At 41.2% G+C, this 15540-nt stretch overlaps 1 protein-coding gene across 1 annotated transcript in view; it reads right to left on the bottom strand.

Moving 5' to 3' along the window:
• Positions 1-15540, bottom strand: part of COL4A2 (collagen type IV alpha 2 chain) — a 266143-nt gene that overhangs the window by 219558 nt on the left and 31045 nt on the right. The window contains exon 3 of the mRNA XM_063115898.1: positions 12915-12995. Within this exon, the coding sequence (XP_062971968.1) occupies positions 12915-12995 (81 nt within the window). The remainder of the gene's footprint in view (positions 1-12914; positions 12996-15540) is intronic.

The following is a 15540-nucleotide window of genomic DNA, read 5'->3' as shown; positions in this document are numbered from 1 at the left end:
CAATTCTATAGCCAACTGTGAATCCACCTAATAGTTGTTCCATCTAGCCCGCTTTTAGCTAGTTTGTAAATCAGAATATCATGGGGCACTTTGTCAAAAGCTTTGCTGAAGTCAAGATATATGACGTCCACAGCATTCCCACAGTCCACAAGGGAGGTTAAACGATCAAAAAATCAGATCAAATTAGTCTGACAGGATTTGTTCCTGACAAATCCATGTTGGCTTCTAGTAATCACTGCATTGATTTCAAGGTGTTTACAGATTGACTTCTTTATAATCTGCTCTAGAATTTTCCCAGGGCTGGATGTCAGACTGACTGGTTTGTAGTTCCCAGGTTCCTCCTTTTTGTCCTTTTTGAAGATAGGGACAACATTAGCCCTCCTCCAGTCGTCCGTCACCTCACCCGTCTTCCATGATTTTGCAAAGATAATAGACTAAGGTTCTGAGAGTTCTTCTGGCTTTTATACTGCCTGTTTGGTGCATTCTCTTACCCTCCTTATTGCTTTATTATGATTTTATTAGAATGTAAGCCTATGCGGCAGGGTCCTGCTATCTATTGTTTTACTCTGTATAGCACCATGTACATTAATGGTGCTATATAAATAAATAAATAAATAAATAAATAATAATAATAATAATAATAACAGTTTATCGGGCCCTGGAGATTTGAACCCATTCAAGGAAATTAGGTGTTCTTTGACCATTTGTTTATCAATCTCAAATTGCAATCCTGCCCCCTCAACTTCTGCTTCACTTTTTCCAGGGGGGTCATAGACCCGCTTTTGGGAAAAGACTGAGGCAAAGTAGGAATTGAGCACTTCAGCCTTTTCTTTGTCATCTGTTATCAATTTGCCATCCTCATTAAGCAGTTGAACCACCATTTCTTTCCTCTGTCTTTTACTACTCACGTATCTGAAGAAGGCCTTTTTATTGCTTTTAGCATCCCTCGCTAATCTCAGTTCATTCACAGCTTTAGCCTTCCTGACGCCATTTCGGCACTTCTGCGCCACCTGTCTGTACTCTTCTTTTGTAGCCTGGCCTCCCTTCCACTTCCTATATATATCCCTTTTTGTTTTCAGGTCATCTCTAAGCTTTTTGTGGAGCCACATTGGTTTCCTCTGTTGTCTTCTATCTTTTGTCTTTGTTGGAATTGTTTGTAACTGTGCCTTTAAAATTTCCTTTTTTAAATACTCCCACCCATCCTGCACTCCTTTTCTCATTAGGCTCCCTTGCCACGGGACCTTACTTATCATATTATTATTATTATTATTATTATTATTATTATTATTATTATTAATTTATTTATATAGCACCATCAATGTACATGGTGCTGTACAGAGTAAAACAGTAAATAGCAAGGCCCTGCCGCATAGGCTTACAATCTAATAAAATCATAGTAAAACAATAAGGAGGGGAAGAGAATGCAAACAGGCACTGGGTAGGGTAAGCAGGCACAGGGTAGGGTAAAACTAACAGTATAAAGTCCGCACAACATCAAGTTTAAAAGCTTTAGGAAAAAGAAAAGTTTTTAGTTGAGCTTTAAAAGCTGCGATTGAACTTGTAGTTCTCAAATGTTCTGGAAGAGCGTTCCAGGCGTAAGGGGCAGCAGAAGAAAATGGACGGAGCCGAGCAAGGGAAGTAGAGGCCCTTGGGCAGGCGAGAAACATGGCATCAGAGGAGCAAAGAGCACGAGTGGGGCAATAGTGTGAGATGAGAAAGGAGAGATAGGAAGGAGCTAGACCGTGAAAAGCTTTGAAGGTTAACAGGAGAAGTTTATATTGGATTCTGAAGTGAATTGGAAGCCTATGAAGAGATTTCAGAAGCGGAATCATAGTTCTGAGTTTATTAAAATCAGCTGTGCTAAAATCCAGAATACCTGTATGGCTACATCCAACTTTTGTCTCCTTCATAATCAAGAATTCAAGTATGATGTGGTCACTTTCCCCCAGAGTTCCCGTAACTGCCACTTTATCCACTAAGTCATCCCTATTGGTCAATATTAAGTCAAGGATTGCTGATCCTCTAGTTCCTTCCTCCACTTTCTGTAGGAGAAAGTAATCACCCATACATGTCAGGAATTTCTTGGAAGGGCCGCTTTTGGCAGTATTTGTCTCCCAACAGATATCAGGGTAATTGAAATCCCCCATCACTACTACATCACACTTCCTTGAAACACTGGCAATTTGTTTCTCAAAAGTTTCATCTTTGTCTTCTCCTTGACTCCGATTATCATGTTCTTTTTATTCCTAGCCCCATTTATTTTAATCCAGATGCTCTCGATGGGACTCCCAGTCTGATCCGCCTGTATTTCTGTTCAGGGATAGGTATTTTTAACATACAGTGCAACTCCACCTCCCTTTCTATTTCTTCCGTTCTTTTTGAACAAGTTATATCCTTCAATTGCTATATTCCAGTCATGGGAGTCATCCCACCATGTTTCAGTTATACCTATCAAGTCGTATTTGCCTTCATGTAATAAGAGTTCAAGTTCATTCTGTTTGTTTCCCATGCTCTGGGCATTAGTATATAGACATCGAAGACCATGTGTTTTATAGTCTGGCTTTGTTCCTACATTGTTGCGGACACTATTTTGGGGCACTATTGGAGCTGTTCTCTGTACTGTGGTGCATTGGCCTTCATCCATTGTTGCCTCGAAGTTTATGTCTCCCGCCCCCATAAGATTCAGTTTAAAGCCCTCCTGATCAAGTTCTTCATGCTGTGGCCGAACACATTCTTTCCAGCCCTTGTGAGGTGCAACCCATCCCTTGCCAGCAGTCCATGTTCCAAGTAGCATAGCCCGTGGTCCCAGAATCCAAAACTCTCACATCGGCACCACCTTCGTAGCCAGTTGTTCATCCGGAGTATTTTTCTTTCCCTTTCTAATCCTCTTCCAAGAACCGGGAGGATGGATGAGAAAACTACCTGGGCCCCAAAGTTCTTCAGTTTCCTTCCCAGAACTTCAAAGTCTGAAATGATTTCTTTCTAGCTCTGCTTGGCGACATCATTTGTTCCCACATGGATGAGAAGAAAGGGGTATGTGTCCGTGGGCTTTATGAGCTTTGGTAACCCTTCAGTCACATCTCTAATCTGTGCTCCAGGGAGACAGCACACCTGGCGAGTCCATGGGTCTTCACGACATACTTGGGTTTCAATCCCATGCAGCAGGGAGTCTCCCACAACGACTATTCTTCTCTTCTTCTTGGTTGATCTACCTTCTGCCTCTTGTTCATTGTTGCAGAGTGCCTCCTATACTTCTTCCTCTGCAAACTGTCCTTCATTCTCATCCTCCAGTAGCTGAAAGCGGTTGCTTAAATCTAATGGTTCCACCACTGCAGAATGCCTTCTAGGTCTTCTGCTCCTAACTGTCACTCTTTTCCAGAGAGTTTCCTCTTCATTGGCTTTCCTCCCTTCAGCATACTCCACTTCTGCTTCAGCTGGCTGATGCTCATCAATCTCATGTGCTTCTTGTTGCTGTTGCAGTTCCACCGTTCGGTCTAAGAACTTCTCTCTGGGAACTGGCTTACTTTTCTAGCTTCTACTTCAGCTGGGCCAGCTGCTCTTCCCTGCTTCTGCTCAGCTCCAAGTCAGGAAAAAGAATGAGTAAAGATAGCTACTATCTGTGTGCTTGTGTGATAATACTCAATTTTCACAGTTGCCACTACCACTGATCTTCAAATTTCCATCTCTAACTGGCTCTGACATCTCTGGATGGATGCTGTATGACAGAGGTGGACAACATGTTAATATGTGGCTTGAGGTGGCTGCCAGATTCTGCCTCCTGGTATGGTAATCTTTGTCCTCTGAACACCTGGGGAATAATTTAAGTTCTCTGTTCATTCCTGTCATCCCTTATCCTCTGTTTGACATTAACAATCCTGCTATCTATTATCTTTAAAATTAAGAAGCATAAACTGCTCTTCTAAAAATATATTTATTTATTTTAATACGTTACTTTGATATCTTTTGAAATTAGACTCTCTGCATTTCAGAAATTATGTTAGCATTTCTGAGGCAGAAATTGTCCCTGTAAATTAAAAAAAAGAAAAAAAACATTACTGATCCATGAGAAATTAAAATTGTCGTATTATAGAAAAATAAGCTGGAACCCATGGCACTTTTAGTTTCACAGTCTTTATGTTGCAGATTTAATTTAAAGCACCTGGCAATAATCTTTGCCAAGCACAAATAAAATCTATAGAGATATTTTTGCATAGTTACACACTGTACCATGTGTTCCAGATTAATTCTTGGAGGTTAGAAATTTTACTTCCTCTGAACAAAGCAAACTTTTCCTTCCTTGAGAACTAATCAAAGGCCACAGTTCATTCAAAGCTAAACACTTCTCAGCACCATTGATGTCAATAGGAGAGAAGCACTGAAACTCTCTACTGAAGTCAGTGGGATTTAAAACTTTGTCTGGATTATGTTCCATATCATGGTAGCAGAATACTTTGGAAGTACAAAGCATGTACAAAGATGTGTGTATAAATTCCACAAAGTTGGAACAGCTTAGATTGGGAAAACAACACTCCATTGCATGGTATTCAGGACATTAGCTCTTTGTAGTTCGAAGGGCTGGAACAGATACTGTTTAACTACTCTACTGACTGCAGAAAACTTGAGTGAACTAGAATAAATTATGAGTAACTCTTCTCTCTCCATGTTAAGAAATTATTTCCCACAGAATATCATGAAAACTATATATAGAATCATAGAATCATAGAATAGCAGAGTTGGAAGGGGCCTACAAGGCCATCGAGTCCAACCCCCTGCTCAATGCAGGAATCCACCCTAAAGCATCCCCGACAGATGCTTGTCCAGCTGCCTCTTGAAGGCCTCTAGTGTGGGAGAGCCCACAACCTCCCTAGGTAACTGATTCCATTGTCGCACTGCTCTAACAGTCAGGAAATTTTTCCTGATGTCCAGCTGGAATCTGGCTTCCTTTAACTTGAGCCTGTTATTCCGTGTCCTGCACTCTGGGAGGATCGAGAAGAGATCCTGGCCCTCCTCTGTGTGACAACCTTTAAGTATTTGAAGAGTGCTATCATGTCTCCCCTCAATCTTCTCTTCTCCAGGCTAAACATGCCCAGTTCTTTCAGTCTCTCTTCATAGGGCTTTGTTTCCAGACCCCTGATCATCCTCGTTACCCTCCTCTGAACACGCTGCAGCTTGTCTGCGTCCTTCTTGAATTGTGGAGCCCAGAACTGGACGCAATACTCTAGATGAGGCCTAACCAGGGCCGAATAGAGGGGAACCAGTACCTCACATGATTTGGAAGCTATACTTCTATTAATGCAGCCCAAAATAGCATTGGCCTTTCTTGCAGCCATATCGCACTGTTGGCTCATATTCAGCTTGCGATCTACAACAATTCCAAGATCCTTCTCGTTGGTAGTGTTGCTGAGCCAAGTATCCCCCATCTTGCCTTTGGTTTCTATTTCCTAAATGTAGAACTTGGCATTTATCCTAGTTGAATGATTGTGTCATCCTGGCAGACACTTCCTGGGGAAAAGCTGACAGGAGCTCGGAAGCATCCAGTTTGAGTTAAACCATCCAAAGGAGACAAATATGAAAATATTTTTGATTGTCCCAATGTAGAAGGGGAGCAAATAGGCCATGAGTACAGGAGAGAACATGATGAATTCTTAATAGAGGGCTTGGTAGAGGGCTACAAGGTGCTCTACCGTGTTGCATTAGCTCTCCTCAAATTCTTTCATAAAGTCAGAGTTGGGCAGACCATGGAGTCTGATAACGTATAGCAGGACATCCAGGCTTTTGTTAGAGACATTGCAAAGCAGGACATCCCATGAGAAACTGCTAGAAAAAGCATTTGCAATTCGGCTCTTCTCAAGGAAGGAGATCCAGCTTTTGCAGATGGCCAACGAGAAGGCTGCTCAGCAAAAAGGCATAACAGTGAAGCAGAAGAGACAGAATGTCCACTTGGCTGTTCATGACAAGAACTTCAAGTCTGAAATTTATTTATTTATTTATTACATTTATATCCCACCTTTTTTCCTCCAAGGAACCCAAGGTTGTGTACATAATCCTCCTCTCCACTTCTATCCTCACAGCAACCCTGTGAGGTAGGTTGGGCTGAGAAGCTGTGACTGGCCCAAAGTCACCTAGTGAGCTTCCATGGCCAAATAGGGACTAGAACCCGGATCTACCAACTCCCAGTCCAACACTCTAGCCACTACACCACACTGTTGACGTAAAGAAGATGAGAGACATTTGGGCCACAGCTAGACCTAAGGTTTATCCTGGGATCATCCAGGGTTCGCCCCTGCCTGAGCACTGGATCCCGTGTGTCACCTAGATGAACAGGTTTGACCCCTGGATGATCCAGGGATAAACCTTAGGTCTAGCTATGGCCTTGGTCATGGAATCCTGAACACTTTGCCAGCCACTGCTGCTTTTCAATACCTCAGAACATGGATGCAGCCTAAGCAGGTTCTATTCATATTGTGAGGGACATGAACCAACACTCCTTTTTATTAGGACAACCACTCAAGAAGTCTGTGGTGCTTACTTATCAACCAACTGAAGTGAACGCAAACAAGGAGGAAACAAGCTGAGCTTTTTTGGAACAGGAGAATGTTTGTGTTCAGGCTGGTGCCTGAAGTGGGTGGTGGTGCTCTGTACATCAAAGATGGCATTGTGTCAAGTAGACTACAGCACCTAAATGGGGAGGACTCTTCCAGAGAAGTGCTGGGGCTGACAATACAGGGCCCCAAAACTAATGCAGTTCTAGGAATGTGTATCTTCCCCCACACCAAAATGCTCAGGGTGACCTTGAGATAGAAAACAAAATCAGTGAGGCCTCCAAATGAGGAAGTGTTGTAATAATGGGTGGCTTCAATCATCCTCACATTGACTGGATAAATGCATATTCCAGTCATGACAAAGAGGTTAAATTTCTTGATGTCCTAAATAACTGTGCCCTAGAACAGTTGCTCAAGGAACCGAACAGAGGAGAGGTGAACCTGGACTTAATCCTAAATCGTGTTGCCCAGGACCTAATATGAGATGTAAATATTGTTGTGGTCACCAGTAACAGTGATCACAGTGCTATCAGATTCAATATAAACTTAAGTGGGAAACTGCCCAGGAAGTCCAACACAGTCACATTTGACTTCAAAAGAGGAAACTTCTCTTAAATGAGGGAACTGGTGAAAAGAGAGTCGAAAGGGGGAATCAAGAGGGAATCAAAATGCATGGAGCTTCCTCCAAAGCACAATAATAGGAGCTCAACTAAAATGGTTAGGAAAAGTGGCACCAAGTCCAAAAGGTCACCAGTATGGTTAACAAGCACTGTCAAGGAAGCTATTGGTTAATTTTCATTTTAAAAATTCCTAAAAATCTAGAGATGAATCAATCTGATTCAAATTTGGCATACCTCACAGTCTCTAGTTTCATCTCTTTATCTTTAAAAATGAGGGAGCTGTGAGCATTTTGGTTAATTCCTACAGGTGCTCCAATGAGCAAGGAGGAAGGCTGCCACCTCCATCCACGACAAGAGCCAATGAACTGGAGGAGCAAGAGAAGGGCTGGGCTGGGGCAGGCACAATAGCAGCAGGAGCGCGAACAAGTGAAAAGAGAGTTCACCGGTATACTGACGATCGTGAAAGGGAGGAATGCCTGCCACACTTATGAAAAGTAGGGATGTGCTCCGCTTCTCCTCGAACCGGAGAAGCAGAGCGGAGCGGGGGGCTTCGCCTGCCCTTAAGGCGGAGGCGAAGAGGATTGGGGGCCCGGCGGAGCGTGGCGAAGAGGACTGAGGTGAAGGCGGATCCTTCGCCTCGATCCGGAGCTCCGGCAGAAAGGGGTTTACTGGGCCCAGCCGCTGTCACTGTCGCCCATGTGGCAACAGCAGCAGGGCCCGGTAACATCCCCGCCCTCCTCTCCCTTATCTGCGTCCGTCCACGGTCCCTCGGCTTCTTCAATTGAGCCCGCGGCTCAACCAGGAAGTCTAGGCCGCACTTGCGGCCCAGACTTCCTGGTTGAGCCACAGGCTCAATTGAAGAAGCCGAGGGACCGCGGATGGAGGCAGGTAAGGCCCCTCTCCCCCTTGGTCCCTTACCGGTAAACCCCCCCCTGCTCTCCCGGCCTTACCTGGTGCCACTCCCCTCCATGGCAGAGCTCCGATTTGGAGCCGGAGCTCCGCGGCGAAGAGGAGCGGAGTATCGGCGGCGCGGAGCGGAGCGGGACAATCCGAAATTTTCGGATCGGCCCGCGGGGCAGATCGGGGGGTCCGTGCACACCCCTAATGAAAAGGAAATAAAGAATGCGGGGGCAAAACAGGGCAAAAAAATAGGTGTGACGGAGCTCATACAATTCAATCAGCAACTGATCTGAGAAATCTATAAGAGATGTATAAATATCACTGGCCATATAAGTGTGAGATTTCTATACCAATTTTTTAAATATTCTTAAGCACTGAACTATTTATCACATTACGAGATCACATCTGCAAGCACATTACAAAGCAATTATTTTAAAATGATATAGCATCTGAAGATTTTCTAGTTTGCCTATTAACGGCAGTATTGATAGTTGAACTTTATTCATCTTGGTGTTTGTTTTGTAACCAGACAAGGCAGCTGAAATTTAAAAGATCCCTTTTCATGAAGATTATTTCTTTTTAATGCTAATGAAGTCTTGTTTTATGTTCTGATAGGAAACTATCTTTCATTTTAATGAACAGAGCACTTTTTGTATTTGGTTCTTTAATGACATTCAACAACTGAAGACTGGAAACATGAGTCCTAAAATAAATTCCTAAAAATATCAAAGAATATCCTTCTGCTAACAAATTTAACATGAGTAGAATTTAACTTTTTTTTAAATTTCAATACTTTTATTATTCATTAATGTTGATTTCCACAATTCTAGTCTCTTCATGATATCTTCTTTGAGCTAAACCATGACGAATGTCTGAGTGCAGTGATTTTCTCAGAAAACATCCAGGTCTTGATTTGGCAATGTGTGCCTGTACATTTTGTTATACCAGTGCAAAAGCACAGTTGCCAGTGGCATGGTAAAATGTGAGTTCATGTAAAAACAACAACTAATCAATATCTGAGTGTGGCCCTGTTCAGAAGACACCTTAAACCATGGTGGTTAAAGGCTTTTCAGTTCAACTGGCATGTTCTAAGGTTGTGTGAATCATCATTCCTCTAAAAATGAATGAATGCCTATCAGTTTGGAAGTGAAATGGAGTCACCGAAGTGATGGGCTGTAAGATTACTATTTTATGGATTTTATATGTCTTTTTATTTATATTTATGTAGCATGGGAAATGTTGGCAAATGAATTTGAAACTCGCAAGAATCTAATTAAGGGATTATTTGTGAAATGAATTGGTAAATATAATAATGATCTGATAGAGTAAATAAAGTAAGCAATAAATTTGTTTATTATTGAAAATGTATGATATTTTGAGCCAGTTATGGTCCGGGAAGACTTATGTTAGAGATATGTTTATTTCCATAAATTATTATTATAAGAAAAGCAAGATAAAAGGAAAGCAGCAGTGTGAACAAAACAAGATAAACAGTGTCAGGGTAGAGGGATTTGATGGCCCTTCCAACTCTGCTATTCTATGATTCTATGATAAGAATCCTGAAGTAACACTACCACCACTCAGAAAAAGACATAGCAGTAGACATTGCAGTAAAGTAAAACTTATAGGAGTCCAAAATATTGCCAAAGATATTTTATATCCTAAACCAGGTTTCCCCAACCTGGTGCTCTCCAGATGTTTTGGACCACAACTCCAGTCATTCCTGACCATTGGTGATGCTGGTTGGGGCTTATGGAAGCTGTTATTCCAAACAGCTTCCCCAACTTGGAGGGGCACCACGTTGGGGGAGATCGTTCTAAACCATAGAGAGAGAAGCAAATTAAATATCTATCAAGAATACTGGCGGGAGAGACTACAAAGACATAAATTGTATCTAAACTGTTATGAAAATTAGAGTAAAGGCAGCCCTGAAAATAAAAAAAATAAATCCCCCCTACAACGAAATAGCATTGCTCAATTCACCTGCAGCATTTTAGGATTATAAGAATGGGGTAAAGTCTTCCCTGTCTCTCAAACAGTTTGAAACAAAGGAAGCATTTGCAAGTCTTTTTAAGATATGCAGGTTGGTAAGGAATATACATAACTGGTGTGTGTGTGTGTGTGTGTATGTGTGGAATGTGACAATAAGGAATATTGCCAATAAGGAATGTGACAATAAGGCTACAAAGGTTTTAAGTTAACATAATGGGGTGGGTTTTTTTAAATCACCAAGGGAGTCACAATTGTACTTGATTTTAGCCTGAGATATTTGTAAGTCGCTTTACTAATGGAATGTCTTTACATTAACATTTGGGTCAGTGCATTTTACATACTAGCAGGTGGATATACAAATATGAACATAAAACCAATATAACTTTTTTTAATGATTATGCTTTAACATCTTTGAATGTAGTTGCTAAAATTTATTGTTGTAATTTTATATGTATTTTACAGTTTTCAGCATCATTTTAAAATCTTTGTTTTAGGAAATTTTCTTTGCAGCCCCTGAGGAAGGAAATCACATTCTGAAATGCATTGGGCTCATTAGAACTTTCTTTGGAACTTGAGAACAGGAATACACAGACTGGGGTCAGTTGTCAAGATAATCCATGATGTTTGTTCTGTACAGCACCATGAACATTGATGGCGCTATATAAATTATTATTATTATTATTATTATTATTGTCTTTTTTCCTAAATGTAAGCCGCTCCGAGAGCCTTTTTTGGCTGAGGAGCGGGGTATAAGTATGATAAATAAATAAATAAATAAATAAAATAAAAAATAATGGGATAACTAAGCCACAATGGGTTAATTAACCCATCATGGGTTATTGTGTCATTTGGTGGGTGTTTCTTTAACCCATGATGGCTTATTTGGCAAAATACCCATCCTGTTAACCCACAGTCTGCAGATTGGGTTATTTAAATGATTGTGGGTTATCGTGTCATCTGGCAGTCACCGTGGATATTTTTGGCCAGCTAGAGAGCTGTGTGGCAAAAGCAGCCAAAATGGCTGCTTCTCTGTTCCTTGTTGGCTGTCAGTGTCAGGGCAGAGGGATTTGATGGTGGATTGGGTGCCTCCCAACTAGGAGAGGCTATGTGTGGAATTTGGTACCGATCATGCAAACCCCCAAGGTTTTCTAGCCACTTCCCCCTTTTTGGTGCACTCACTAAGTAATATTTATTTCTCCCTTGACCACAGAGGACATTCCATACACTTGGGATGTAGAAGAGTAGTAGCAACCTTGGGCAGGTTACCAGGGACCTGGAAATTAGGGAGCAATTATTCTTTGCAAAACCTGTTTCCCAAAGGCAGCATCTGCTAATCAGTGCTTATTTTGTAATGCTTGAAAAAATTGTGCACAAAGGATGAAGTTGCCATCTTGCATATTTCTTCTAATAGAGAGCTGCCAAAGGCTGCTGACATGGCTGTGCCCCTTCTGAAGTGGGCTGTAATGCCAGCCAGAGCCTGCTTGCCCAAGATCTTATTGCCCCCCCCAATTCAACCCCTAGGCTATCTGTAATGGTCAATTTGGATGCCTTCTCTCCTGACGTGGGCTGATAAGACACAGAGACCTGGATGTCCAAGAACCCTCCAGACATCTAACTTATAACACAGCTTCTCTTGATTCTGTACTGGCTTTGGAAAGAAACCTTCTGGGCCCTATGAAGCACTTCATTTACTTTGGGGATCACTATGTTAGACTACTTTGTTGGAATTAAAACAAAGAATGGATGTTCAAGGAGGGAGGGGGCACCCACTCTGAATCTCTCTTGGCTGAGATCAAAGTCATCAGGAAAAATGTCTTAAAGGCAAGATTTTTTAACAGAACAAGTGTCCATGGGTTCAAACAGGGCTTTCCTGGGGGCCTTAACGACCCAATTCAGGTTCCAAGGATCAGTGGAGTGTAGAGGAAAAGCATAGAGGTGACCTTTTTCTTAAGGTATCACCAAATTATCTGTTCCTTTGGATTTTAATGACAGATGTCTTGACAGGAATCTTGGCACCTGCAAGGTTACTTATCTTGTGAAGAGATCTGTCACAAGCATGCTGACCTGGCAGATCACAAATTGGAAGATTGTCGGATTGAGCTTCCACTTTGCCTCTCTCAGAGCTATTCTGCTGAACCAGTCAGATAATGTATTGATTGCTCTGGCAAGATGTTCAGTTTTGCACCTAAATGAATAACTGAACAGTTTCCCAAAGAAGGGCGGCTGAGTGCCTTCCTCTTTGCCGATTCACAGAGGCTTTGACTGCTACATTGTCTATCCAGACTAATATGTGACTATACCAGATCCTGCCAATTCATGCTTCATTTACTCTTGGCTATCATCTCTGTTGATCACAATGCCTGGTGAGCTGTTTGTCCCTGAGAAAAACAATGGGTGTCAGCTACAAAATCTAGAGAGAGATGCAATAAGTGGAGAATCTGGATTTGGAGTGGTGAATGGCTGGCTATCTGGGTCTGGAATTGAACGAGTATTCTGTGAAGGCCTCTTCAGTAAAACCATGGCCAATTCACTGAATCATGGCATGAAACCTTCATGTCCAAGAGTTAAGCTAGAGAAGAGATGTTTCCTTGAGTTGTTTCCTAAACAGATGTTTGAGCTCTCACTAGAGAGAAGTTGATCCTGAATTGAACTATATTGAGCAATATCCCAAGAAGTTCCAGGTTTGGGCTTGGAACCAGAGTAGTCTTTTGCATGTTGACCGCAAAACTGTAGCTCCTGAAACACTGAAGCATCTTATTGATATATCTGATGCCCTGTTCATTGGTCATTTGTTGTTTAGCTACAACAGATTAACACAGATACCAATCTGGAGTTTATGTAGCAGGACACTGGTACTCACACGTGCTCCTTTTTCTGGGAAACATTCGCAAACTCCGCTGCAATCTCTTCCTCCACATGCTTCTGTATAAAACTTCCCTCCCTGAAAAATAAAACACACATTCAATTAAATAACATGAAAACAATAAGCAATAGAATTTATATTAAAACTTATAATTTGAAGACTTATTTAGCAATCCTAAACTGAAGGTTGTTTAACTACTTAGACCTATAGTAAATTAAAAATAATCGCCGGAGAGTGAAGAGCTATTACGAAACTTGAGGAGCTGATCTTAAAAAAAGAAAATGAGATAAGAGAAAATAAGTTAATAAAAGGTCTAACGAGTGAAATATATAGAATATTAGTGGAGAAGGGGGAGACAGAAAGTGTAGGCAAGATGGTATGGGAAACTGACTTGAAGGAACAAATAGGGCAACAGAGTTGGGAAGGGATATGGAAACAACGAGTGTTGAGAAATATGTCTGTGAGGATAAAAGAAAACTATTATAAGATTGTTTGGAGGTGGTACCTGACCCCGGTAAAATAAAATAAATAAGATGAATTCAGCAACATGCTGGAGAGGTTGTCAAGAGAAAGGAACGTATTTACATATGTTCAGAGGAGGGCAACCAGGATGATCAGGGGTCTGAAAACAAAGCCCTATGAAGAGAGACTGAAAGAACTGGGCATGTTTAGCCTGGAGAAGAGAAGACTGAGGGGAGACATGATAGCACTCTTCAAATACTTAAAAGGTTGTCACACAGAGGAGGGCCAGGATCTCTTCTCGATCCTCTCAGAGTGCAGGACACGGAATAACGGGCTCAAGTCAAAGGAAGCCAGATTCCAGCTGGACATCAGGAAAAACTTCCTGACTGTTAGAGCAGTACGACAATGGAATCAGTTGCCTGATGAGGTTGTGGGCTCTCCCACACTAGAGGCATTCAAGAGGCAGCTGGACAACCATCTGTCAGGGATGCTTTAGGGTGGATTCCTGCCTTGAGCAGGGGGCTGGACTCGATGGCCTTGTAGGCCCCTTCCAACTCTGCTATTCTATGATTCTATGATTCTATGTGGTGGGAATGTGAATATGTACAAAAATTATGGGAAATGGTTTATAAAGAGATAAAAGAAATTTTAGGAATGGAGATTGAAGAGACACCTATAGTGGCATTGTTAGCATTATATGGAAAATTGAATTGTAATAAATTGACAAAAGAATTGATAACGAATTTGTTAACAGCAGCAAGATTAATGATATCTAGGAACGGGAAGGTTCAAGGGGATTATCATAAAGAAGATTGGTATAAAGAAATATGGGATATTGCTATTAATGATAAATTAACATGTAATATAAAAGTTAGAAGAGGAATGATAAAAATGAATGATTTTGAGGGAATATGGAAACAGTTTCTAGAATTTGTATTATTAAAGGGGAGAGGGGAAACACCTCCAGAGGAAGCAATGAGATTTTGTAAACATGAATAAGATCCCGTGGTTGGGGGGGGAGCACTTTTATGTTAAGTATGATTATGTTAAAGAGAATTAAGTTAGAATATATGCTTCTCAAATGTTTATTTTATATTATTGTGTATTATTTAGTATTGTTTTATATTGTTTGGATGTATTGTTTGGATGTATTAATAAATTTTAAAAAAAATGATCGCCATGTTGTTCTCTGTATAAATTACTTGTTTACTTTCAAATGGAAATAATTGTTTACACATACACACAATTCAAAGTTTATTGTACTAGCCAGAGGCCATGACAATTACATCAAAAGAAAATATGTATACATAGATGCAGTAATACAAATATTTGGAACAGTAGAAAATCATACAGTTAACTTAGCATTTGCCATAACTAAAACTCAGCTTTCACTCAGCAGTCTGAATCTCCATAGCAGTTTATGGCAATTTTGTCTGGTTCCCTCTTCCTAATCTTTTTTGCTGCCAGAGCAAACAAAGCCACTTTATATGTCACATAACTGCTGGTATCACTCAGAAGAAAAAGAACCGTTTCTGCAAGAGCATTCCTATATCCATGTGCTAACAAGGGCTTCAGGAATCTCTCTCTTGGGTCCCTATACAGAGGGCAAATTAACATGTAGTGAACAATGTCTTCCACTTGATGTTGGCATTCAAATGGCACCCTGTGATAGCGTCCATCCAGAACTGCAGTTGGCGTAACTTGGAATCTCAATTCTATAAAAGCATTTCTTGGGGAAAGAGGCCTCAATTTGGACAAATAGCTGGCTCTGAAGTGTTCCATTTTCAAAAGACGGAACCACCAGGAGAATTTAGAGTTTTTAATTAGTTGCAGATCCCTTCTACAATCTATCCAAAATAGCCAATCCCTTAGTTGTTTCTTATCCATATCAAGGGCAGGCTTCAGCTCAGGAAAGTAATAGTTATGCAGGAACTTTTGGAGTACTGCCATCCAATAATAATTTTTGTCCATTTCCAAATAACACATAGCTGGAAGGCGTTTGTTTGGCAAGGTGGCAATTCATTTAAAATACTTTAACTGAGGCCTTAGCTATACCTAAGGTTTATCCTGGGATGGTCCCTGCCTGCTCCCGGGATCCCCTGTGTGTCATCTAGATGCACAGGGATGACCCCGGGATGATCCTGGGATAAACCTTAGGTCC

The sequence above is a fragment of the Elgaria multicarinata genome, chromosome 2 (assembly GCF_023053635.1).
Source record: "Elgaria multicarinata webbii isolate HBS135686 ecotype San Diego chromosome 2, rElgMul1.1.pri, whole genome shotgun sequence".
NCBI lineage: Eukaryota > Metazoa > Chordata > Lepidosauria > Squamata > Anguidae > Elgaria > Elgaria multicarinata.
This window is presented reverse-complemented; position numbering and strand designations above follow the sequence as displayed.